The 25,802-nt window shown below is 56.3% G+C and overlaps 1 protein-coding gene across 1 annotated transcript in view; it reads right to left on the reverse strand.

The window, feature by feature from the left end:
• The window catches only part of NUP210 (nucleoporin 210), a 47,070-nt gene extending 22,324 nt beyond the window's left edge, over positions 1-24,746 (reverse strand). The window contains 19 exon segments of the mRNA XM_087431696.1: positions 1,488-1,646; positions 2,930-3,061; positions 4,067-4,147; positions 6,753-6,932; positions 7,173-7,235; positions 8,708-8,739; positions 8,742-8,839; positions 8,931-8,944; positions 8,946-9,022; positions 9,025-9,058; positions 10,134-10,262; positions 19,454-19,488; positions 19,491-19,526; positions 19,529-19,553; positions 19,644-19,724; positions 19,726-19,749; positions 21,626-21,732; positions 22,275-22,648; positions 24,655-24,746. Coding sequence (XP_087287822.1) covers positions 1,488-1,646; positions 2,930-3,061; positions 4,067-4,147; positions 6,753-6,932; positions 7,173-7,235; positions 8,708-8,739; positions 8,742-8,839; positions 8,931-8,944; positions 8,946-9,022; positions 9,025-9,058; positions 10,134-10,262; positions 19,454-19,488; positions 19,491-19,526; positions 19,529-19,553; positions 19,644-19,724; positions 19,726-19,749; positions 21,626-21,732; positions 22,275-22,648; positions 24,655-24,746 — 1,773 coding nt within the window.
• Between the last annotated feature and the right edge of the window lie 1,056 nt (positions 24,747-25,802).

Consider the following 25,802-nt stretch of genomic DNA (forward strand, 5'->3'; position numbering starts at 1 on the left):
CTATCAAGGGGAGGCTGCTTCCCATCTCCTGCTGATTTTGCCATCTGGCAAAATGCCATGTCTTCAGGACAAGTAGCATATTGGATTTTTATACAAAATCATCCTATTTTTAAACGTTGGCAACAAATAAAAGCTTTTTCGAAGCACTGAAACCAAATATGTCCCTGGGCCGGATCCAGCTTCTCTAAGTTTCTGAGGTACTCAAACTCCTTCTGCTGTCAGCTAGGGAAACTGAGGCACAGAGCTGTTAAGTGACCCAACTGGGGCCACAGAATTTGGAAGTGCAAACCCCTGTCTTTAATTCCATGAGAGGTGCCAGAACTTAATTTTACTTTTAGCCAGGAAGAGGATGTCTGTATGTGTTTACGTGTCTGTGTGTGTTTGTGTGTGTATGTGTGTGCACGTGCAGGCAGGGGTGAGGAGCTTGGTAAACAGGCATTTCTTTCTCTGAAAATCTGCTTCTTTCCCTGATTGGGCATGTGCCTGCATTAGAAATGGTTTATTTTTTCTTGAAGAGGGCGCTGGAACCTGTTTCTTTTCTCATATTTCTCACTCTCAGTTTTTCTTTGCAATTTAGGGGTCCCGGGGGTTCCTAAGTCCCAGACTAGCAGATTGGGGCCCTTGAAGCTAGAAATGTTCTTCAGAGGCAACCTGTCCCCTCCCGGTTTTACAGAGGGGTCCAGGGGGCGGGGGAAGTAGGAGGGAGGCTGGAGAGAGGCAGGGGCCACGCCCTGGGCGGGACAAGGCCGCTGGGCCCTGCGACCTGCCCCAGCCCCCCTGCCCCCTCTGGGGCTCTGCACAGGCCAGCTCCCTCTCTGAGGCTCGGTTTCCATCTGTCAACCAACGGGCTGCCCACACGGCACAGCCCTCAAGGCCTTCGGGGCCCCCTGCCCTTGCTGGAACCTGGCGAGGGCTGCTCCGCCCCCTGGGGCCGCAGGCTCATCGTCAAGCAGCGGCACCCGCAGCTCCTGCCCCGCAGGCTTCACGGGAGCCCTGGGTGAGCGGCACTGGGCAGTGGGAAAGCACGGCTGCCTCTGGCAAGCGCTCCATGCGTGTTTGTGAAATAAATACAGTTAAATGCATGCCCAGCTCACACGACTTTCCAGCCTCTTCCTCTCGAGAAGGCACCCCAGATGCCAAGCTCAGAACTGTTTGCTATTTTTGGAACATGTCAAGCTATTCTGTCAAGCTATTTCGGACCTCCAGGACTCTGCACGTGCCATTCCCTCCTCTAGGCCTGCAGGCCGACCCCGCCCATCCTGCAACGTCACTCCTCCGTGGAGCCCGTCAGCCCGCCTGTGAGCCCCCAGAGCACCTCATCTACCCCCAACCCCAGACCCCTGCAGAAAGAGCACTCCTCGGGGGCAGGGCCCCCAGCCCTGCGCCCACCCGCAGTGTGCCCACACGGCCCCTGGGAGGAGGAGACGGGCTGCGGGGTCGGCACTTACCCTCCCTCTAAGGGTGGCTTCTGCACACCTGTCCTTTACCTGGATTTGGATCTCATCAGAGAGTTCTCTGGCGAGGCCATGCAGCTGCCCAGCTGTGGGGTCCAGGGCCTTGACCACCACTCTCAGCCCGGTCCGGCCTTTCACCCGGCTGTGCACGTTCATGGCAAAGTTGTACGGTGGCGGGAGCCGGAGCGATGCCTGGGCCAGACAAACCCGTCTTCAGGGAGAGCCCCAGGGCCCCAGCACCCTCCCAAGGGCAGAGCCGTGCAGGAGTCCCAGATTCCCTGACAGCTGCCTCCCTGATCTCAGAGGCTGCTGCCTTCCTGCACTGCTCAGGGCCTGCTAACCCCGGGGCGGCAGCCCACAGTCGGCCCAGCACCAGCGCAGCATGCCCCAGCTCAGTTTCACCACGTTCACAGGTGCTCGTGGAAGAGGCTGGGCCACCCCACACAAGCCAGCATTCTACGGCAGGACCTCTTAGAGCCTTCAGCGTGTAGGAGTGGGTTATGAATCACTAAGAGGGACGCGAGGCTTGGCGGTGCTCCCCCGGAGGGCCCCCTGGTTTGGGGTGTCTGTGAATAGGTCACACTACCCAGGTACCACGCGAGCAGTCTGGGGATGCCCCCGGCAGTGGGGACAGGACCCTGGCCCCACCAGGTAGGCTGGCAGGCACTCGTCCTACACTAGAGGAGCTTCGGGCAGCCTCTAGGAAACCCCAGGCCCGTGCCTGGCGCCCTCCCCAGCGCCCCCCCACTGTCCACAGATAAGGCAAGAAGAAACCTCCCAGAACCACCCCTACTCGGGTCCCGCGTGACCTGGGGCTGCAGCCTGGAGTCCCCAGGGCTGGCACCAGTCCCATTTCCCCACTGGCTCGCTGGGCGACCCGGGGATCCCCTACCCATGGCTGGGCTTGGTTACCACTGGAGGGTTACTCGGTTCTCTCCAGCACATTCCACCTCTGAGATCTGAGGAAGGGCTACGTCCCACCAATGGAGGGCTAAGCGGAGGGGAGTGCGGCCCCTGGGATAAACCTGGAGAAAACCCCCAGCTGCCAAGCATTGTCTCAGAAAGGGGTCAGAAACTAGAGACCAGGGACCCTGACCAAGACCCTATGACATTCTGGCACTTCCATGACTTCCCTACAAGGCCGTCATTTTGCTGCCTTCTGTCAGGAGGGTTACCCACTGAGGGCCTCTGTAACGGTCAGCAAGAACGTGCTGGAAATGAAAAGGGCTGTGGACAGGCCTGGGTACTGCGAGAGGGATCGCTGGGATCCCATATTTCTGGACCCCAGCAGGTGTGAGAGTCAAGGAAGGATGCGGGGGTATGAAGCTCGTGGTGGCAGCATTTGGGAGAAAGAGTCCTGATGAGCCTCGAGAGGGGCAGCGAGGGACCAGGGCCCGCCTGGGCGTGAAGGTGCAGACCTCGTGTGCAGAGACACTGGCCTGGGATGGAGGGTGGTGCTCGGGGTGGGTGGTTACCTCGTGGTGCCGCCCCCGGATGTCCACGATGTCCCGCTTGGTGGCCGACCAGTGGAAGGTCAGGCCTGGCACGGCATCGCCGAAGGAGAAAGGGTTCTGGTCGTTGGTGATCCCGGTGATGTAAACCGGCATCTATAGGGGAGAGGCCAGGCCCCGTGACCACCAGGGTCCCACCGCCGGGAGGGCCCCAAAGCCCGGGGGCACCGCCCGCACGGCCTCTCCACTGCCTGGGCACCTCCCCGTCTCCTTCGTGCAAGGAGCGCGCCCGGCTCTTCCCTAACCAGAGCCGGACTCGGCCCGGTCCGATGAAAGAGCAAAGCATGAACCGCGAGACAGAACGAGCCCCTCCCCACCCTGTCCTCCCGGGGCCCAGAGCCCCGCTCCTGAAGCGACCCCCCGAGCTCTCAGACGCCTGCAGCCCTGGCAGCACGGCTCGCCCCGCCCCGCAGCCCCTGCTCCGCTCCTCTCCCTCCAGCTAGCAGGGGCTCCCCGCTCACGGGGGATGGGCGCGGGTGGGACTCACGGTCTCCCTCCCCACGCTGACCCAGCGCCTACCAGACGGCACGGGAGGCGGCGCGGCAAGGGCAGACAGACTCGGAGCCCGGCCGCCCGCGTGGCCTCCCGGTTCCGTCGCTGACAGCGGTGTGGCCGGGGCAGCCGCCTCAAGCTTTCTCATGCTCCCTTCCCCGCCCGTGACACGGAAACGGCACCGGCAGCTACCTCACGGGGTGGGCAGGAACAGCCAGTGACCCAATGCACAGAAAGCTCTCAGCAGGGGCACGCCACACAACCGCTGGCTCCTGTCACGTGCCGGTGCCGCCCCAGGCGCGGGGAGACGGGGGCATCGCTCAGGACCGCCCCCCAGAGCAGGCGAGGACACAGGCACCAAGCGAACAGGGCCTTCGTGCTGTGAGAGGCGCCGTGTCCTGGAGCAGGAAACCGCGGGGCAGGTCCCTTTGGACAGTGAAGCGGAGCCCGCAGGTCCCCAGGGTGAGCAGGTGAAGGGCATGGAGAAGGCACAGTGTCCCAGCAGGGGCTCCCCCAAGCTCTTCCGGACCCAGAACCCAGAGCCCCAGACCCGGCAAGAGGCTGCTCAGATGGCACAGACAGGAGGGGCTGGAGAGGTCCCCGCCTCACCTGGGTCCCCGTCCTCATCCGAGTGATGGGGGCGCGGATCCTCACCGCCTGGAGAAGCAGCACCTCCACCTCCACGAGATCCTAGGAAAAGGGCCCTGGGGCTCAGGCTGGCCGGGGTAGGGGCGGTGTTGGAGGCGGTGTTTGGGAGGGACCCGCCAAGGAAGGGGCTCCTGCCAAGGCCAGCTCAGGGTCACGTGGCTAGAAGGCACCCACAGGGTGTCCAGCACGATGCTTCTCTGCCTCAGGCTACCTGGCTTTGTGGGTGGCTCACCCCACATGGATCTGGCCACTGCCCTCCCATCCCCTTGGGGGTCCCGCCTGGTCTTCTGAGCGATAGACCTGTCTGATCCAGATGCTCCAGGCGAGCGCTGCAGAGACTTGGGGGCAGTGACTGGGGACTGTTCTTCTCTAGGCTGGGCAGCCCTTACAGGACAGGTCTCCAGACCCTGCCAACCCCAAATCCAGCTTGTCGAGCTCTCTGAGCAGAGTACAGGGATGAATGCAGGAGGCAGGCAGAGTATGATTAAAGCAGACCTTATACTCTCCTTCATTCTGAACTCTGTATTCCTATTAATCTGGCCAAAGGCTAACTTGATTGGCTTACTCATAGTACTCTTGAATCATGCTGAATCCAGGCTACTAGACTCTTTTTACATGTGCTCATGCTGAGCCCAATTCCTGTTCTTTGTGATCTGGGCTAACACCTAGCAACCAGTAGGCTCAATAAACACTCATTCCCTTCCTTCCCTTCGTCCTTCCCACTGTTCAGTCTCCTCCTGCCAGTCCTGGCCCCTCCCTCAGCCTTGGGTGCTGATTCTTGGACAGATGGAACTAGAAGCTTCTGACCAGAATCACACATCCTCCGTGGACACGCGGGCTTCAGGCTGAGCCGCTGCCTACCTGGGCTCAAGGAGACGCCTTTCAGATGGAGCTGGTGGCACAGCCTCTCCATCTGCCAAGGGGCACCAGGACCTTCCCCCAGCTCCCCTCCCGACCTGCCAGACGGGGCTGCAGAGAGGGAGGTGGCCCTGAGGCAGACCTCAGAGAGGAGTGCTGGCCAGGGGGAAACACACAGCTGGGGGCCCCTCAAGCTGACTCTCCAGCCAGCTGCTGTTTCAGCCACCCGGGCCCCCAGGAGAAGAAAAAGGAGCCAGTTCCTAAAGCCAATCCTTTCTTTAAAGAGAGAAAATGCAGGGCCTCCCTGCTCCTTCGTCTTACTCTCCAGGACGTCTGTCTGAACCCTGCTGTTTGCCACAGGACAGACTTTCATTCCAATGCCTTGTCTTTAGAAAATCGGTAGGCAGCACCAGGGCATCGACCCCGTGATGCAGAGGGACTCTGTGGTTTAACTGGGAGTGCGAGGAGAGACACTGAAACTGTGGGAAAGGGAGTAAGTCAGCGAGCTCAGCGTCGGATCACAGGCAGCCTCGGGGAATGAGGCGCGTCAGCCTCCCTGCTCGGGCGGCCCCCACGCCAGCCCCCTGGGTGCCGTGTTTAGATGCGTCAAACTCGGGGGGCTCACGGACTGCTTTCAGAGGGTCCAATTCCCGACAAGGAAAGAGATAACTGGCTTCTGAAAAGGTTCTTGTCCACAATCATGTCACACAAAACAAGCGCTGTTCCTAGAGCCCAGGTTCCGGCCCCACAAAGCAGCCCCTGATGCAAGTCACTGCAGGCCAAGGATGTCAGGAGAATCCAAGCACCCTCGCCCTTCTCAGGAGGTGGAAACCATCTCCATCTCCATTCTAGAGGCCCAAAGCGGACCCACGCCTGGGAAGGAAGGGAAACCATCAGACTCGGAGACACTAACTCTCACCTGCTCAGAGTCAGTGCCACCAACGCGGGGCAGGAAGGCCCTCCTGGGGAGAGGACTCCCCTAACTCAGCCTTCTAGCATCTCTGCTGACCCACGAAAGCAATTAGTGAGTATCCCGCCCTGGGCTGAAGGGACTGGGGAGAGAACTGCACCTCCAGCGGAGCAAAAGATATTAGTGGATGACCCAGGTTCGCTTTTTCTCCTGGAAATACAAATCCAGGTCTGAAACACTATTGGTGTTCAACTATCCACGCTTACAGCAGCTAAGCCAGCACATGCCTCTGAAAACCCACACTGCAATCCACCAAGTGTGTCAGAGCCAACAGCATCCCTCCTCTTCCATCAGAACATCCCCAGGCTCTGTCTGAAATGAACGGACAAAAGGCTGAGAGCTCTGACGTCAGCCGTCCCGGATGAAGTCCTGGAACCCCTATGCAGCGGCCGTGGGCCACTAGCTGGCTCCTTAGGCCCCTCATCCGCAAACAGAGACAGCAGCAAAATGCGAGGATGCTGAGGACTAGAGGAGGCGAGTGCAGAGTCCACTATCACAACCGCTGCCACCTTCATGCACTGGATGTCCCCAGCGCGGGGCCCTGGAGACCTGTCCCTTAAGGAGCAGCTGGGGAGACTCAGTCTGGAGAAAAGCAGCCTTGGCGGCCCAGGTGCCCCCAGCTGGCAGGGCCATCCCAGGCAGGGGTGACAGGCGGGGCTGTGGACTCAGAGGGCAGAAACAGGACCCTCAGAGAGGGTGGGCCTCAGCAGCAGAGCCCAAACCCCGTAAACAGAGGCGTCCTCCCGTCACAGCTGGCCAACTTCGCCAGTGTGCCCCATCACTAGAGGGCCCGTGTCGCGATGGAGCCACGCCCGTTACCTGAGACACGGTGGCGAGCTTGCGGTCTCAGCGTCCCACGGCCTGCACGACCCCTGACACGGTGCCGTTGCCGATGGCAAGCCCCCGCACCAGCCCGGCGCCGTTCACCACCGCAACGCTCTCATTGCTGATGGAGAACAGGATGTTGGACTGAGGCTGGGGGCCGCCCTCGGAGGTGATCTGGAACGGGGAGACACAGCAGTGCCCGTCAGCCCCCGTCCTCCCCGCCAGCCCACACCTTGTCCTCAGAGGGTGAGGGCGCCAACACCCTGGAGCATTCCACCTTAGCCGTTTCTGATGCCCAGGGTGGGCAGGCATGCCTGGAGCCAGGCGGGGTGGCGGCAGCCCGCATTGCTGATGGCATTGCTGACGGCTGGCCGCAGGTGGGGCTGGGGCAAGGATGTGGCGTTTGGCTCCTACCTGCATCATGGCCCCAGTGATCAGCGTCACCTTCCTGGGCATCAACCTAAACGGGGGAAAGACCTGGGTGTGGAGACACAAGACAGAAAAGAGACTGGTGGGTTCCAAGCTCACGCGGTGGCGAAATCCACACCTCATGTCTTCAGGGAGGCGAAACATGCTGTGTGGACATCACTCCTCTGTGGAGACTGACTGGCGAGGGTCTGGGTTGGGGCCAACTCTGGTGGAGCCTGAGCGGTTCCCACAGGATCTCATCCCACCCCCGGCCCAATGATCCACGTTCTTGGTGGCGGTGGTGGGGGGCGTGTTCCACTGTGTGAATGCCACGTGGGAACCATGAGAAATGTGCACTCTCCAGCCCACCCAGACCTGCGGAACCAGGTGGGGTCCTGCGCTCTACCAAGTCCTCCGGGGGACTCCGATATATGTCCAAGTTTCCAATCCACTGCCTTCCACATTTCCCCAACACCTCTTTGGAAGGTTGCCTTTCATCAAATTTCTCCAAACTTCTACTGACAAATTACCTTAGAATAGTTCTCTACTTCAATGCCCTAGAAACTTTTCAGACGAGGAGAGCGGGGCTCGGGGGCAGGGTCGAGGATGCCCCTGTCTCTGCAGCAGGGCAGAGTGCCAACACCCTCCTCCCGCAGCCCCAGGCCCTCGCCTGGCAGGAGCGTGGAAGAGATTGTAGAGGCGAGCAAGCAGCTGCTCGGCCAAGGGGCTGCTTTGTGCCTGAGGACTAGTCTCTGCAGGGCCGGCTGCTTATGGGCAGAGTGAACTCCTGTCTTGCCCGGGAGAAGAAAGGCGCTTCCATCTGCAGGCACGATGGCATTCACCGGCTTTACAACACAGATTAACATAAAGACCACCGGCCCCTGCGTGGCCAAGACCCACGGCAGGAGCCCCACAGTTTAGTGCTGCTGCGGAAGGATGCGGCTTGGACCGATCTCCTGGCCCACGGCTGCCTTGTGCCCTGGCGACTGTGGGGCTCCTGTCAAAACTCTAACACCACGAGACAGCCCCACGTTACACACTGAGATGATGCTGGGGGCGAGAGAGCTCCCTCATGCAGGAACTGCTTGCTCCAGGAGCTCCGTGGCGGAAGCCCACCACTTCCAAGGGCCCGTTCTAAAGTTCAGACTGTGTGTCCACACACGAGCCCAAATTTGCCTGCAGCTTCTACCCAGCCACCACTTTCCGGCACTGCAAGGGTTTAAAGAACGTCCTGCCATTCCCTTGCCGTGTGACAAGTCGTGCCCCTTCTCTGAGCTGCATCATGTCCCTATGTCTCAGAGGGGATGAACTCAGCCCCTTCCTCTGGCGTTGCCCCCAGATCCCCAGATGGGACTAGTAAAGGCTCCCTTTCAATCAGAGGGCGCTGTAGGGCACTGTAGGCTTTTCATTTGGCCTCTCCACGGTGGCTTCCCGGACTGTCTCTAAAACTCCCGCCTATCACAAAAAGACATACTCCCGCTCCTCCCGTGCATGCGGCAGGGCTGCGCTGACCCGTGCGGCCTGAAGGCGAGCAGCTGTACCTCGATCTGTTGTGGGGCGCTGATTCTCTGTCGGCTTTATCAGTCACGGTTGCAGTGAGACTGGTCTGGCCAATGGCCCACGCCATGGGCGCGGGCGTGGCAGTGTAGTGGTCGAGGGCCTCGTCAAGGGCCCTGGAAGAGAAGGAAGGGCTGGGACTTCTCCACCGGACAGACTGGTGGCGCTGTCCCTGAGATGCCCTCCTCTGCCCCTGGGAGGACTCACACCAGCGTGGCGATCTGGGGAGGCTGCTCGGAGCTTCAGGTCCATGAAGGCAAAGTATTTGGCCAGGAAAGGCTTCTTGTGCAAGTCCAGCAGCGGACGTATGCCTTGACCGTCTTCCCAATCTCCACCTACATGCGTGGGGACAGAGACTCAGGGTCGCCACTGAATGGCCAATTCCACCAGTGTTGGCACCCTGTGGCGTTCTGAGAAAGTGTTACCAACCTCAAACCCATGCCCTGGGAATCGGGCATAGGCCACCAGTCGATCTCCAGACTATCAGCCCATCAACAAATGACAGTTAAGTGCTTACTGTACACAAGGGCCTTGGGGATACTCAGATGCATACATCACACTCCCCACTCTTAAAGAAGAATCTAGTAAAAGAGATAAGCCACAGCTTAGAGCGGCAGCAGGCATACAGTAGGAGTTCAATAAAGCGCACAGTGGCGCACAAGTTCACACCTGGCAGCATACAATACACATAGTAAGACTCTTGTAGGAAATGAGAGTCAGAAAGCGCTTAGTGAAGACACAGAAGTCTGGTCTGCACATAATCAGTGGAAATAAGGTCATAGGAGGAATATTTGAGGCTGTGTGAGAGAATACTGGCTTTTTAAGTAGTGCCCATTCTCTCCACTCAGGAACACAGGAGCCTGACAGCAGCCCTCTGTAGGCCTAGCTGCAGTTACTTCAGGTACTTGGAGTAATAAAAATTGCCTATTTACATTAAAGAAATGTCTAGATCTATCACATATTCGTTTTGCAAAAGCACTTGGCACTAGTGAGTTTTACTGATTTGCCACTGAAATTCCTGAGAATCCAAAACATACATACTGGGGAGAAAAATTCCTGTTCAGCAAGGTATGCGCGTGGCTGGTTAGTAACCCGCGCCAGCAGGAGGACAGGAATTCCCAAGTCAGGGCTAATGTGGAGCCAGCTTCAAGGGGGATTTGCAGCCGAGCTTTACTGATGTCAACTGGAATGAAGAAGCACAGCCTCACGGGTTACTCTGCACTGTGCACACACAACAACAGAGGTGAGAGACAGCGGTGCAAGCTCGCGGCAACCTGGAAGGGGGGTGGAGTGACGCAGAAACCAGGGGAAAAAGCAGAGGACAGGGGGCAGACACCTCCCACAGCCGCACGGGTTCCCGGTTTCTCTGAATCAGCAGAGCGGGAGCCACGTCAGCAAGCTGGCACCGACCTTGTCCACTACGCGGACGTACAGCTCCCGAATGTCCGAGACGTGAACGGCAGCCTTGGCCGGGGCCGGGAAGGCTAGGCACAGGTCATGGATCATGATGGTCGACGGGCCCGGGCGCAGAGGGGGCACCTGCGGGGGCAGAGGGGGACTTCGATTCACGTAGCTGCTCACGGCATCAGCCTATCACCCACAGGATGCCACCTCCACAGACCTCCGGGCCAGGGCTCGAGGAGCAGACAAGGAAAATCCTAACCCAAATATCATCCTGCCCACCCCTCATCATGAGCCCCCACCGCCAGGGGACAGGCTCGGGTTGCAAAATGCTAGTGCTGGGATGGATCTCAGAGAGCATTTATTTCAACTTTGTACAACTTACAAAGAGAAGTAAATGGAAGCTGCTCAAAGAGCCTGGGGCACACAGCCACTTGGAGGCGGAGGGAGGATTCAAACCCGCATTCCCCATCTCCCATCCAGGCCACCTGCCCCTGCAGCTCCCGGAACAGAAGAGCACCCCACAAGTCAGGGGCGGGCAGAGCACGAGACAGCCGCTTTCCAAAGGGAGCCCTCACGCAGAAGTTCCAGTCTGCTCACAGAATCACAGGACCTGGGAGCAGACCATAGGGGCCACTAGGCTCTTCAGTGTGAGCTCTCTGAGTCTCTTCACCTCTGCAACCCCAGCTGTTTGAAGTTGAGACCTCATAAAGTGTTCTGAGTGAAGGAACACATCTGAGCTACGGTTTTCCAGTCTTGTACTGCCAAGGAGCACCTTTCAAGGCTTCTCTTCTCTCCACCCACTTCCAGGGATCTCGCCTTCTGGAGACTCTCTCCCCTGACAAACAGCATCAGGACCACTCCCACCTGCTGCAGGGGGTGGGCATTCACACACCTGGCAGCTGTCTTAACATGCATCTGCTGAAGGTGGGCTTGCAGCAGTTTATACTGCTCAGGTGTGTATTTAAAGGGGGTGTCTGAGGGGCAGGACAGGTGGGGGCAAGTCACGGAGCTAGCGGGTGAGCCCTGCGGGCTGCCTCCCACCTCTAGCTGACCTTGGCTTTGTTGCCTGTGGTGTGTGGTCTTACATTCATTTTGCGGAGGAGAGGTGTACAGTGAGCAGTTCAGTGTTTGCAAAGCTAGAATTTCAATATCAAGAACCTGTGGAAACTGTCAATTAAACGAAAGACAACCTATGGAAAGAAAAATATTTTCAAACCATATATCTGATAAGCGGTTAATATCCAAAATACATAAAGAACACATACAACTCAGTAGCAAAAACACAAACAATCCAATTACAAAATGGGCCAAAGACCTGAATAGACATTTTTCCAAAGAAGACATAAAAATGGCCAACAGGTACATGAAAAGATGCTCAACATCACTAATCATCAGGGAAATGCAAATCAAAACCACAATGAGATATCACCTCACACCTGTTAGAATGGCTGTCATCACAAAGGTAAGAGATAACAAGTGTGCAAGGATGTGGAGATAAGAGAACCCTTGTGCACTGCTGGTGGGAATGTAAATTGGTGCAGCCACTATGGAAAACAGTAGGGAGGCTCCTCAAAAAATTTTTTAAAAACTACTATATGATCCAGCAATTCCACTTCTGGGAGTATCTTCGAAGGAAATGAAAACACTATGCTGAAGAGATATCTGCACCCCTATGTTCATCACAGCATTACTCACAACAGCCGAGACATGGAAGCAACCTAAGTGCCCATGGACAGATAAAGAAGTTGTGGTATATGTATGCAATGGAATATTATTCAGCCATAAAAAAAATAAGAAAATCCAGCCATTTGCAACAACATGGATGTACCTCGAGGGCATTATGCTCAGTGACCAAGCCAGACAGAGAAAGACAAATACCGTATGATGTCTCTTACAGGTGGAATCTAAAAAAAAGCCAGACAAAAAACAAACTCATAGAAAAAGAGATCAGATTTATGGTTACCCATAAATTTGGTGGTGGGGCAATTTGGGTGAAAGTTGTCCAAAGGCACAAAACATACAGACTTCTGGTTATGAGATGAATAAGTACTGGGAACATAATGTACAGCATGGTAACTATAGTTAACATGTTTTTGGTATATTTGAAAGTTAAGAGAGTAGATCCTAAGAGTTCTCATCACAAGGAAAAAACACATTTTTCTTTTCTTTTTTTAGTCTATTGGAGATGATGGATGTTAACTTGTTGTGGTAGTTATTTCACCATACACGTAAGTCAGGTCATCGTGCCATACACCTTAAACTTATACAGTGCTGTATGTGTATAACTCAATAATACTGGAACAAAAAAGGAAACTGTGAAAACACATCAAGTTTCTGACCTTAAGGAGACAACCAAATACGATGACATGGCACCCAGGTTAAAACCCTTCAAAGGCTGCGCAGGGAGGGAGGCCAAACCCCAACGTGTCCTGTGAGAACATGGCACCGTTCGGTCCGCCCACGGCTCTAACTTCTCTGCAAACACACGCCCCACCGCTGTCACACTCCAGCCACACTCCTCTCCGCTCCTCAAAGCTGCCAGCGCCTGCCTGCCTGCCTGCCCCAGGGCCGCACAGCCCATCTCCAAGATCTGGGGCTCCCTTCCTCCCGTCGCACCTGCTGGCTCCCACTCCCCCTTCAGGCCCCTGTTTGAGCGGCCTCCCTCGGGAAAGCCTTCCCTTGACCCCAGACAGGGCAGGCTCCCTCGCCCCTCTGCTCAGTTCTCCCAGGACAGCTACGCCGCTTGTCCTTTGGTCCTGACGTAGACCATCGTTCAGTGTCCCTCCTTCTCCTCCAGGCCATCTTCTCCCCTACTGCAGCCTCAGGACTGAGCCCAGCATCTGGCACAGACTCGCCCCCAATAAACACGTCTTGATTAAATCAAGATTCGGGTCACGGCTGGGTCACTCTGGTCCCAATAAAGGAATCTGGTGCTTCAGCCCACTTGTTAATACTTGAAAATTCCAAAAAAAAAAAAAAAAAAAAAAAGCCTGCAAACCCCTTGTCCCCACATCTATTTGGGAAGTGCTGATTCTGGTCCAACCCCTCAATGTACATATGGGGAAACTGAGGCCCATGCAGGCTGGGAACGTAGCCCTCAAAGGGCAGCACGGGGGGACCCAGGCACTCACACTCCAGTTTAGGGCTCCTTCTACCGTCCTTGGCCACTCCCAGAGCCACACGCCTCCAGTGACCAGGACAGGAAGAGGACCGCAGGGAAAGGCCAGAGCCCAGGCGGGCCCCAGGCCCCCGTGAGCTGGGGGCAGTGAGAATTAGCAAGCTGGCCGGGCTGAGAACTCTGCCATATGCCTGAGCTCAGGCCATCCACACAGGCGATGCTTGGCGCCTGGGCTATTTCCCACAATGACTTTAAGTCAATTGATCAAGATCCCAGAGTGGAGATCACATTTATGCTCAGCTTGATGGCTATGTAATTTGAGCCACCGCCATGCCAGTCTGGTATTAAACATGGGCTGAGGAGTGGGGTTTGGGAGCCACCGGGTCTCTCGTGCAGAGGGCGATTCACCCTGGCTTGTTACATTTTCCCAGAGAGTACTCATATAAAAATTACAGAGAACAATGAGAGCTTTCTTTGAGAACATAACTTCGAGGCTCGATCTGCTCCTCCTGCAAAAGTTACCGCCGCCAGGAGCTGAGGCGCCCTTCACAGCAGAAGAAGCCACATGTACCGACTGCTGATAGACTCACGAGGGGAAGGTGCGGAGGGCTTTTCTTTTTCTGTTTTCTCTCCTTGAAAAGACCACTTTGCACATTTTAAGCAAAGACATAAAATGGTGGTGGGAAATCAACTCCTCTTCCGCTTGATTTCCCAGAGGCTGGCCGTCCAGCCCCCGTCAGATGACAGAAGCGGAGGGTGGCGTCACGCTGCCATCCACGGAGAGCAGAGGCTGCAGGCCTGGCCCGCCCGGTCACCAGCTCACTTCACGCCCACCTGAACAACGCTCTACGCCAGAGCTCACTCGGCTGCTTTGGAGACAAAGACAGTGCACTCGGGGAAGTGAGGGGACAGCGGGTGGCCAAGTGGGAACTGCCCCACTCCTAACTCTAGACTGTGCGCGTCTGTCACAGCGGCCTGCTTCTCCAGACTTCCAACCCCTTGCTTCCTGACCGACATACAAGAGAATGTGTGTGCAGGAGAGGGGGTGGGAATCACGATCCAGGGTGAATTCTCACTTCTTCGTGCTGCCTCCTGAGAACACCAGCGCACGCTGAGCCGGAGAAAGCCCTGTCGTCAATTCAGAAGCGATGAATGCATTATTACTCATTCTGACGGCTGTGCAGCGGAGCCAGAGGCAGCTCTGCTCACGGCGGGCTGGCGCTGTGACATCCACAGCGCATCCTCCAGGCCCGAGGTTCTGCCTGCATCATCTTGGCTTCTCCTTCCCTTGGCCCCATCACGCTTCAGACTTGTCCCTTGATGGGTGGCATTTGCAGAAAAGTAAGGACCCTACAAATGTTTCCAAACATCACTGGAGCCATCAGCTTCCGTTTCTAGGCGTGCCTGCCAATGTCGCACAGTGGGCTGGGCCACACCACGCAAGAGTGTCAGGATCTGTGCCCCCAACTAGGCCCTCAAGGCTGTGGAGAATGACCAAGATCACTTGCGGCGATCACAGGCACAGGCACTGGGCAGGGTCCTGGCTTGAACACTGGACAAAACTTTATCCAGGGACCCCAGCAGCCCCGAGACCTCCCCCAGGGCCAGGGCTGGGGCAGGTACCTCTGCCCAGAGGTCATTCTCAGGGGAAAAGCAGGACACACGTGAGTTCAAGCTCTGTGGCTGCCACCCACTTCCTGCCTCATCTCAAGGAGGCGGACGCCCTTCCTAACGTGCCTCCTCGGATGCGATATCACCATGACTGGCTATGTGCCACAGGACCAAGGAGATGGAGAGAAAGACCTGGGCTGCTGAGAACAGAGCCTGCAGCTGACCTGTTCACCACCAAATCCCCAGTGCCTGGACCAGCGCCTGGCACCACGACAGGCACCCATCTTCGCTGAGCGATTGCATTAGCGAAAGGTGTGAAGTGCTCGGCGCACAGTAGGCTCCTTCCTCTTACTCTTATAACCACACGAGTTCTGCTTGGAGGACTTATTTTGAAGCGTAAAGAACTGTTGAGAAGAAAGAAACCTAAGTTTAAATCAGGTAAACACTCCTACATGCAAGCCAGCCAAAAAATGTAATAAAGGCCCCTTGCAGCGAGTTTTGGGGCTGTGTGAGCAGAATGAAGCACAGCCCTGCACAGCCCTATGGTGTATTGTGTGCGCATAACAACCTTCACAATGGCCCTGATGCGTGAGCTCCATGCTCCCTCCCGGAGACACTCGGAAGCCAAAACACACCCACGAGCCATTCCTGCATCCCGAATGTATATCAATAGGAAAGAAAGAAACATTTTCTATGAGCTAACTAAAGAACTGCTGTGGGCTTTCTTGTCTCTGTGATTAAGGGAAATGAGAACGCTGCTAATTAGCAGCTGGAAAACACCAAAGAAATGCGTAAACGTCCTTCAGAAACCACCATCAGAGAAGCTGCTAGCACCTGTCACCGACTGTCAACACTCCACGAAAAACTCCTCCTGCAAGTTACAGAAGAGGCAGAACCAGCACACGACTCCCCCCTGGAGCTGCGAGGGTCTCTGCCCAGGCCCAAGATGAGGGGATGTGGAGACCACAGAGTCAAGGTGCCACCAGGATACCTTCTGGGGCAAAAGCAGTCCTTGTGGGGCCTGCCACGTGGGGTGTGACTGGCACGTCCCACAGTGCTGGACGTGTCCTGGGGGCTGTGCCTGCAACAGGGCACTCAGTCCCACTCCAGAAGAGCCATGAAAGAGATGAGACCCATGAGCAAAGGCCAGACCAGAACCCGGACACAGGACTGCTATAGCTCTGCTGGGACCGTCTGTAAAACAGGGGCATCAATACTAGTCTTGACTAGGAGAATCCCAGAACCTGCTGCTGACAGGGACTGCAAGGGGTAATCCTAGAACTGCAGCACTGGAGGACTGAACAGGGGCTCACAGGTCTTCTGGGGAAATTGGGCTCTGATGCTAGAATTTCATCTTGAGTCTTTCAGACAAGTGTCCTAGCTTCTGCTTGAATGCCTCCAGGGATGGGGTGCTCGCTACCTGTAGAGGCAGCCTAGTCCATCACGGTCTCTCAGAAGCTCTTGTTCTTGGAGGAAAGGTCTCTCTCTGTCCAGAGGTCCACCCACAGGGCTCATTCAAAATGTGTGGTGGGAGACAAATGTGAGGGAAAGGGTTCCCAAGGTTTGTGGGGACTGTACACATGTTTTCTAAGTTGAAATTTTCCTCTTACTGGTAACAGGGGAGTTATTTTTAATCTCTAGAAGTAAAGCAAAGCAAGGCATACTTTAAACAGTTGGAATTGTTTATGATTTGAGGTTTTCCTTTTAATGTGAAAGATTTGACAGTGAACACTCAGTTACATGGCAGGAAAGAATGGCCGGGAGTTATTCTTTGTTTTACAAAGGAAATGAAAATGCTTACAGTACAGCTTCCCACGATCTCAGGCTTCCAGCAACCCTCAAGCTTCCTCTAACAACACACATTTGCTCCCAGGTGCTGAGAGATGGGGTTTTTTGCTCTGATTTATGGCGATACACCTAAGAGGTCCTGCCACCTGTGATTCTGCCTCTGAGAAAAACAGGGATATTACGACATGCTTCTTCATCCTTCACCGAGGGACTGCACTGTGAGAAAGCATCCTCTTCACAAGACAGCTACAGACCAAGGTCAATCACGGAGGAATGTAAAAAAATGTTAAAAAACACAAAATAACAAAAAAACTGAGTTGCCCTAGAAAGACATATGCTACCAAAACTGACTCAAAAAGAAACAATCTGAATGGACCTGCAACAGGTGAAGAGAGTGAATTAGTAATCAAAAACTACCCATGAAGAAAAGCCCATGTCCAGATGGCTCCACTGGTTAATTATACCAAACATTTAGGAGTGATTGTCATCAATTCTACACAAACTCTTCCAAAAATTAGAAGAGAGAATACTTCTCAGTGATTCCATGAGGCTGATATTACCCTGATACCCAAACCAGACAAAGGCATCACAGAAAAGAAAACCAGAGAACAATATCTACTGTGAACATGAACATCAACTCAACAGAATCCTAGCAAAGTGAATCTAGTTACATGCAAAAAGAATTACCTATCAGGACCAAGTAACACTTATCCCAGGAATGCAAGGTTGGTTTAACATCTGAAAGTCAATTAATGTAATACACCATATCAATAGAATAAAAAACAAAAAAAACATGATTACTTCAAGAAACACAGAAAAAGCATGTGACAAAATCCAATACCCTTGTGTGTGTGTGTGTGTGCGCGTCTGTAAGATTAGGGAGGAGGCTAGACCTCTATCAGCTTATCCTTATTAGGATAGCTAAAGTGTATGGGGTTTCTTTTGGTGGTGATGAAAATACTCTAAGACTAACTGTGGTGATGGTTGCACATATCTATGAACATACTAAAAACCACTGAATTGTACACTTTAAATGAATGAATTCTGTAGTATGTGAATTATACCCCAATAAAGCTGTTATTAAAAATAACAGAAGTCAGGGAGCCAGCCGGTGGCCTAGTGGTTAAGTTTGGCGCTCCACTTGGTGGCCAGGGGTTCGTAGGTTTGGATCCCGGGTGTGGACTGGCCACTGCTTGTCAAGCCACTCAGTGGCGGCGTCCCATATAAAGTGGAGGAAGATGGGCACGGATGTTAGCCCAGGGCCAATCTTCCTCAGCAAAGGAGGATTGGCATCGGAAGTTAGCTCAGGGCTGATCTTCCTCACAAAAAGTAAATAACAGAAGTCAGCTAGAGCTAGAGGTGCACAGCAGCTGCCTACAAGTCTCTGCTCTCCACTTTGCCACAGTTCCCACCACTCCCTATTACTCCCTGGCGCTGAAGCTAAGCGTCAGGTGCTGTTCTAACACAGCACTTCCAGGTATGTCCCCACAGTCTGCTTTTCCCCCACTTCCTTTACACCTGTCCCATCCCAGAGGCAACTGATTTGTGACCCTTGTGTCAAGACAGTCAGTGGACACACAAAGTCAGAGAAAGCGGACCTTAGGGTGTTACGGATGTGAAAGCCTAACATGCTCTTGAGAGTGAGGTGACATGCTCTTGATTTCGGCTCGCCACAAACTCACTGCACAACCTGAGCAAGGCACCTGGCGGTACTTCGAAAGGAGACTTGAGGACTAGGTTTCTGTGAAGGTTAAGTCTGATCTTAGCCTTCCCTGGAGATGGGAAGTCTGTTTCCTGCCGTTCTAGCCCCGAGGGCTCCCCTGCGAGCGAGGCAGTGCTGAGAAGCGGCGGCCATCAGGAATGCAGGGCGGTGCACCCGGCAGGGTGAGGCCCTACCCTGCCCTCCTCGCTGCACCCTCTGAGTGCCCACCACCGCCAAGCACTGAATGGGCCGGGCTCTTGAGTCCGGGAGAAAGTCTCGTTTGGGCCGGGGCGGCTATTCAGCTCCTTGAACACTCGGCGACCACCCTTTTAACAAAAGGAGGCGGGTCCTGGGCTCAGAGCAGTCCAGAGGCAGCAGCGCAGCTGCAACTCCTCGACACTGCTCGTGCGCGGCTCTCTGTCTTCAGCTGCCTGCACTCACGACTCAGGGCAGGGGTGTGGCACAGTCAGCAGTAAGTTTCCTTCTAAAAGCACGTTCAGTTTTCTTGATCGCCTAAGTACTCACCGTGCAGATAAGCTGACACTTAGGACTCTGGTGTGTGTTTGTACTCTTAGCTATCACTATAGCGCTATTTTTAAAAAACCAAAAGGTTTAAACCCAAACACTCTGCAAGAAGAGAATGGCGAGGTACAAATGACTGAATAAAAATAACCAGCCAGCCTACACAGCAAAAAGTAGAATGCTCAAGTCTTCCCCACATGGGCACAGCTAAGTCCATATTTGCAAGACTAGGGAGAGTGTCAAGAAAGGAACAGGGAAAAACAGAGCTGATGTATCTTATAAAAGCCATCTTCTTCATGGTTGTTATAGTGGTGCTTATGTAGCAATATTTTAATCTTAATTAAAAGGTCGATTGAAAGGCAACCATTAGCTAACTAAGTGTGGGTAGTTTCTGGAGATGGAATAAAATCACACAGGTAGCATGCAAATGACTAAAGGGTCACAAACAATGAATCAGACAATCTCAAGACCTTGCTAATTGCACCTGATGTGATTAAGTGCCAGCTTTTGAAACAATCAGTCCGTGAACCCCACAGCCGCCCTGATCAGGAACTAGGAGGACGGTGGGGCGGGGCCCACACTCACCGTGGCGACGCTCCTGGCCTCCTGGTAGGCCACCGGACGATGTCTGCAGTGCTGGTGTTGAGGAAGAAGTAGCGGAGCCTTCTCTGATGTGCAGCTCCGCCTGCGAGAGGGAGCCCGCTGGGTGTCGGGCGTGGGCCTCACACCCGTGGAGTCCACGCCGAGCGGTGTGGTGGCAGAGCAAGGGCTGTACCTGCACAGCAGGGTGGTTGTAGATGGTCACCTCTTCGGACTCGCCCGCCCCGTCCTCCACCAGGATGAGCTCTATGGAGGCCCGACACAGGCACGAGAGGGTCGTGCTGCAGGGCAAGGCGAGTGCCGTCCAGACCCCGGGCGTGGGGCCGACCCAGAGCCAGCCCGTGGGCCTCCTGAGGGAAGAGCAGGGCGGAGGTCCCAGCTCTCGGCACTGCTGCAGGGCACTCTCATGTCGGGGACACAGCCCAGCGAAACTGTCGGGCTTCAAGCCCAGCTGAGAGGACACGGCCCTTTGCAGCGTCCTGTAATCCCCAAGTGGGTGCCACCACCCCACCTGCCAGGCCCCACATGCTGCACGATGCACACACACCCGGGAGCGTGGGGCACAAGGCAAAGCGAGCTGTAGTGCCAGCTGCAGGGGCGGAGGCCCTGACCAGCCTGGGGTAGGGGCTGCAGGAGCCCACGTCCACGGGGGCTCACAGGAGAGTGAGCACAGCCCTCACTCCTTGCACAGGATTTTGAGTACCTGTCTCCTGCCAACATGGGAGGAGGGAGACCACTTGACCCGCCTGGGCTCTGACCCCCAGACATTCACATGTCCGAGCACTGACTCTGTGCCCTGCACCCTGCGAGGCCCTGGGGACAGCAACTGCCCTCAGGGAGGTGATGCAAACTTAATCTAACGCAGGGTTAGAAAGGAAAAGGAGAGAACGACGGAAGAAAGCAGAGCGCGAGTGTGGGTTAGGAAGGTGACGAGGGTGTGCAAGGGACAGCGGCTCTCAGGAGGCCTCTCAGGCGAGCAGGGACTCAAGGAGGGGAAGGCGCAGTGTCAACAGGCAGAGAAAAGCCCACCGGGCAGAGAGCGTGGTGCAGAGGCCCTGACGGGGAGCTGCTGGGGTGTTCGCGTCGCAGTGAGGTGGCCCGAGAGGCCCCCACAGCCAGGGGATCCCTGGTGCTGGCGGGACGACTGAGGGCCTCGGTCATCAGGGACAGGGATGGTGCCTCCTTCAGCGGCACCCACTACAGGCCAGCCCCTCCGGTGCTGCTCCCAGGGGGAGGTCACACCCTCTTCAAAAGCTTCCCCCGCTCCCCACTACCCAGAGACAATTCAAGCTCCTGCCACGTAGGGTCCCTGGGAATGCGGCCCCACCTTCCCTTTCCAGCCGTTACCTGCTGCCTCCACCCCCCTCAAAACATACGCTGAATGCCCCCCTGACGACGGGGTGGGTGTCATCCAGGCAGGACCATTCTTGGGGAACCCTCCCCATGCCCAGCTCAGATGCACCCTTCTGCCCCCCACTACAGTGCCTCTGCCTGGGGCCACTGGGAGATGCTGGGTGGGGAGGCACGGTCCAGCAGACAGTGGTCTACGTGTATACAGACAAGTGTGTACATGGGGTCTGCACCATGAGAGCAGGGAGCACAAGGGGCTCTGAGCCCTCGGGAGAAGGGGCTGCTCTGTGCCCAGGTTCAGGGCACGCTCCACAGAGGGGCCGACACTGCAGCTGGGGCTAAAAAGACAGGAGGCCACAGGGTGGGACAGAGGGAAGGGACGGCATTCTGGGCAGTGGGAACTGCGGGTGCAAAGGGGCAGCCTGCACCAGGGCATGCCCGGGGGGTCTGTAAGTCAGGGCCATGGGGGAGAAGATCCAGATGGGCGAGCCCTGGCTGACAACAAGGACACTTCAGCATGAAGGTCTGAGGGCTCCCGAAGGTGTGTGCCGGCACCGAGAGGCGGCAGGACCCGTGGCCTCTTAGCTGCATCCCTCCCGTCAGCCGAGTGCAGGGTGTGTGGGGTAGGGGAGACTGGAGGCAGGGAGGCCTGCGAGGAGGCACGCCAATTCAGGTGAGCCCACCACACCCAACTCAGGGAGTGGGGTGAACTGAGGGGTGCGGCGGAGCAAGGGTCAGGACACGGGGACCTGGGCAGAATGCGGGCAGAAGCAGGAGGCCCCGCCATCGGTGGGCCCTGGGAGATACCGGCTGCTTCACTCTGGCAGCGCCGAGGTGGGACTGCTGGTAGCCAGTCGCCGTGGCGGAGACGGCCGCGGCTCCCGATGCCTCATGAACCGAAATGGCCTGCAAACCTGAGTCCAGGAAGAGACGCCCATGTTGGATTTTTGCCCCACTGGCCCCTGTGAAGCACTCCCTCTCTCTGTCTGATTTGCGGTTTTAAATCTCCGTGTCCTACAAATAGATAACTGAGCCTGTCTAAACTGCATGCACCATAAGTTACAGCGCCGTGACCAAGGCTCCACGGAGCTGCTTAGATGAGCTGGAGGAGACGCCCTTGGCTGTCGAGGGGCGTGTGACGGCAGCATGGCTCAGAGGGGCCCAGGTCTCAGAGCCAGGTGGATCTCTGTGCATGGGAACTGAGACGCACCTGCGATGGGCCTGAGCCTCTTCCCCATCTGCAAACAGAGATCCCAGTTCCCCCCTCCCGGGCTGTGTCTGCAGCATAAAGGAGTGTGGTGAGCTCACGATGCTCCCTGTTTCAGTCCTGGGTAGAGGGGAGTCCCGGACAGCAGCCCCCAACAGCCGCCGCCCCCTCAGCACACCTCCCGCCTGTCTGGGTGTCACTACTCTCTGCCCCCCTGCCCTGGGCCGGGGGTTCGCCACCCCAGCTCACCGTGCAGCTTCTTCTGGCCACTCCCGTCGTCCTGGGACACCAGCTGCATGGGCAGGTCAAGCGCGATGCTGGCCAGCAACGGCTGGGTGGATTCCCACTGGACGCTCAGAGAGCTGAAGTTGTCAAATCTGCGGCCCTCCTGGTCATAGGCGGCCAGGTCCAGCCGAGGGTTGCGGTGGCTGGAGACTGGAACCTGCAAGAAGCCAAAGTAAGACGCTGTGGCCACGCTCAGGACTGGGCATGGACACCCTGACCACACGGTGCATCCCGAACCCGGCCGGCTGCCTTGTGGGCTCACGGGGTCCTGGTGAGGGAGCGGGGGTGAGTCACTAACGGATCCCACTACTGCCCAGCCGTCAAGGCGCCCCACAGCCCTGTCCAACACGGCCTCTTACTCCAGCCTGCGGTCCTCAGCGGGGGACACGTCTACAATGTGCAAAACGGTCCTTCTGAAGGACAGAAAGAAAGAACAAGAACACGCTTTCCGTGCATTCCCCTGTGTGGGTCTATCAGCAGGTGGCCCAACGTGTGGTTTGCTTTGGTGACGTCTGGAAGCATTTTTGGTTGTTAGAACTGCAGGGGGTGCAACTGACATCCAGTGGGTAGAGGTCAGGGGTACGCTGGACACCCTACAATGCACGGAATGGCCCCAGAAGGAGGTAGGATCCGGCCCCAAATGTCAACAGGGCCAAGGTCATGAGACTCTGTCCTAGAGCTGCCCCCCAGCCAGGCGCTCTCCCTCCTCTCTGCACCCACCTTTCCAGATCCTTACCACCTCCTCCCTGCCCCCCGCCCACTGCAGCCCCTCTAGGACATTCCCTCAAGTGGTTTACCAGGAATGTCAGTTACAACCCCTAACATGTCCCAGAGCCACTCGGTTTGCAAAGCTCCTTTCAGAGCCGAGTTCTCACCTAATCCTCAAACACCATGGTGACATGCGAGCTGTCACCACATATTGGGGTGAGGAAGCAGAGTCCCAGGGAAGGGAAGGAATGAACCTAAGCCAACTGGGCGGTGGCCCAGCGGCGCACCACCAGGACTCAGCTCCAAACCCTGAATTCCCGCTTCTCTTCCCTCACCTCCCGCTCCCTGAGCAACGCCCCCTTAGAGCCTGTGCCACCTCAGCCTCACTCCTCCAGGCGCTGGCTCATCCCCTTCCCTCCCTGCCCGCACGGCATGGGGCAGGTGGGGTGGGCAGCGAAGCAGGGACTCTAAGCGCAAAGACATCCGCGTCCGGCAGCCTGGGCTCGACTCCAGCACCGCCTCTTACCACCCAAGCCGCTGACTTCCTGGAGCCTCAGTTTCTCCCTCTGTGAAGGGGGAATCACAACAGAACCCACCTCCCAGGACTCTGTTTCATATCAGGGAAAGAGCCTGGCTCGTTGTAATTAATGCACAAGCAGGGAAACGGGCAGTCGTCAGCAACGTTCACAGACGTGTCCAGTTCTCTATCAGGCATGGGTCCAGAAGGAACGACCATACTTCTCTGGCCCTTGAGGTTAGGAGTGACCATGTCACTTGCACTGGCCAGTGAAATGTGACAGGTGACTTGAGACAATCCCAAGGGAAGCTTTAACCGTCAGAACACGACCCGCCGTGCTTGCCTTCTCTCCACTGTGGCGCCTGGCCACGCTCAACTTGGCAGCTGCTCCATCATCTGGTCTTGGAGGAAGATGAGAATCACACGAAACAGGGTCCCGAGCACGCCCTCAATGCACATGCGGCGTTAGCAAGAAATGAAGCTGTGCTCTGTGAAGCCACTGGGCCTCGGGACTGTTTGTTACTGCAGCCTCGCCTTGGCTGCCCTGACTGATGCAGTCACCCAACTCCCACCTCCACCACGAGGGCCCCTCCCCAAGTCCTTCTAGCTTGCTGGCCTCCGAGAACACTGGACCAAAGCATGCTGCAAATTCTAAATGCAGGTCAGCACAATCACCTAGAGATGCAAAGGATTTTATAATTATTCTGGACACAAGTTGGGGAGCTGTAACTTTGGGCAGGGTCAGCAAAGGGCGTATTCTGGATGCCCCACTGTTTCCCCCAGATGCAACCCTGGGTGGAAAACCAACGCTCTTCCCTTCCTTCTGCTCTCCCAGGGAAGGACATTAACACTGTGTGTCAAGCATGCTCACAAGCTTACTGGATCCTCCCCACGGCCATCTGAGGCAACAACATTACCCCCAATTTACAAATGGGGAGGCTAGGCTCAGAGACGTTAAGTAACTTGCCCACAGTCACACAGGTTTAGGGGTGGAACTCTGCTGGTCTGATTTTAGAGCCCGCAGGCCTCCCGGACACTGTGCAGCCTCTCCCCAGTGCACGGGTCGGGTGGAGCTCCAAGCTCGGGCTGATCAATCTCCTGGCGCAACTGGTGCCCAACCACAACGAGCTGGACGTCAGATGGCCTGCTCGGAGGAGCGGGCTCAGGCTGGAGTGTGGGTCCACTTTGTCACTCCGACCGGTCAGCTCCATTCTGGCGTCTGGCCTCACCAATAATTTACTCTGCAAACATGTCTTGGGTGGCCTCGGGCTTTGGAGAGGTGTAAAATTAAATTGATTCTGCTGCAGGGTGCATGGCAGGGATATCTCTCTCTCAAGGGCCCCCAGTGAAACCATAAATCACAGGGGCCACGCCTGATCGGCCGACGGCTCCAGAACCCCAGGACTGATGGATCACAGGGCGTTCTGTGTTCCAGGGCCATCATTTCCTGGTGAGCGAGACCACACGCAAGCCAACTCAGAGCCGCGCTCCGCTGCCTGACCTTCTTCTCTCAGTCCAGACACACCCTGGGCAGATCCAGAGGCCACAGCCCAGCCGACAGGCGACGGCGGCTTGGCTCGCTCAGGAGCAGCCAGCATTGGGACAGGAGATGCACACAGATCCCATTGTTTTCTTCTCTGAAAATGAAGGTTTGGCTAGCCTGGGGTCAAATGGGCCGGAGCTGAGTCTGGAGGGCACACCTGCTCTCCAGGTCTGCACCCCACCTTTCTTCAGCAGTGCCCCCTCAGCTTCTCCAGGCATTTGAGCCTGCCAGAGTCAAGGGCAGAAGGCAGGAACACAGGCCCAGTGCAGCTCGATTCGCGCTCATTCATCCATCACATTGACTGAGCTCCTACCATGAGCTGGGCTGTGTCCTAGAGACTCACAGGGAAGAGAATAAACATGTAAATTCTGTTCTGAGATGATGTTAAGTTAGCTTGGGGGAGCAGAGGTCAGGGGGGAGAAGGGACCTGGGAACATGGAATGCTCCGAGGGAATTGGAAACCTCAGATGAGTAGTCTAAGAGGGCTGGGACAGGCCCCACCAAGAAGCGAACATCTGAATAAAGAAATGAAAGAGGCAAAAGACAGAGGTCGAGGGCTGCGGGAGGGAGAATTCCAGCCAGAGGAGGCAGCAGCAAGTCAGAGATCACGCCCCCGAAGGCGCGGTGGGCGTGCTCCTGGAGGAAGGGCTTCGCCTTACCGGAGGGAGCAGGCGAGGAGGGACCCAGGCCCTGCAGGAGTCAGAAGGGCCGAGGCTTTTACTCT

This window comes from Ceratotherium simum, chromosome 5, assembly GCF_057802395.1.
Source record: "Ceratotherium simum simum isolate JZ-2026a chromosome 5, ASM5780239v1, whole genome shotgun sequence".
NCBI classification, from domain to species: Eukaryota; Metazoa; Chordata; class Mammalia; order Perissodactyla; family Rhinocerotidae; genus Ceratotherium; species Ceratotherium simum.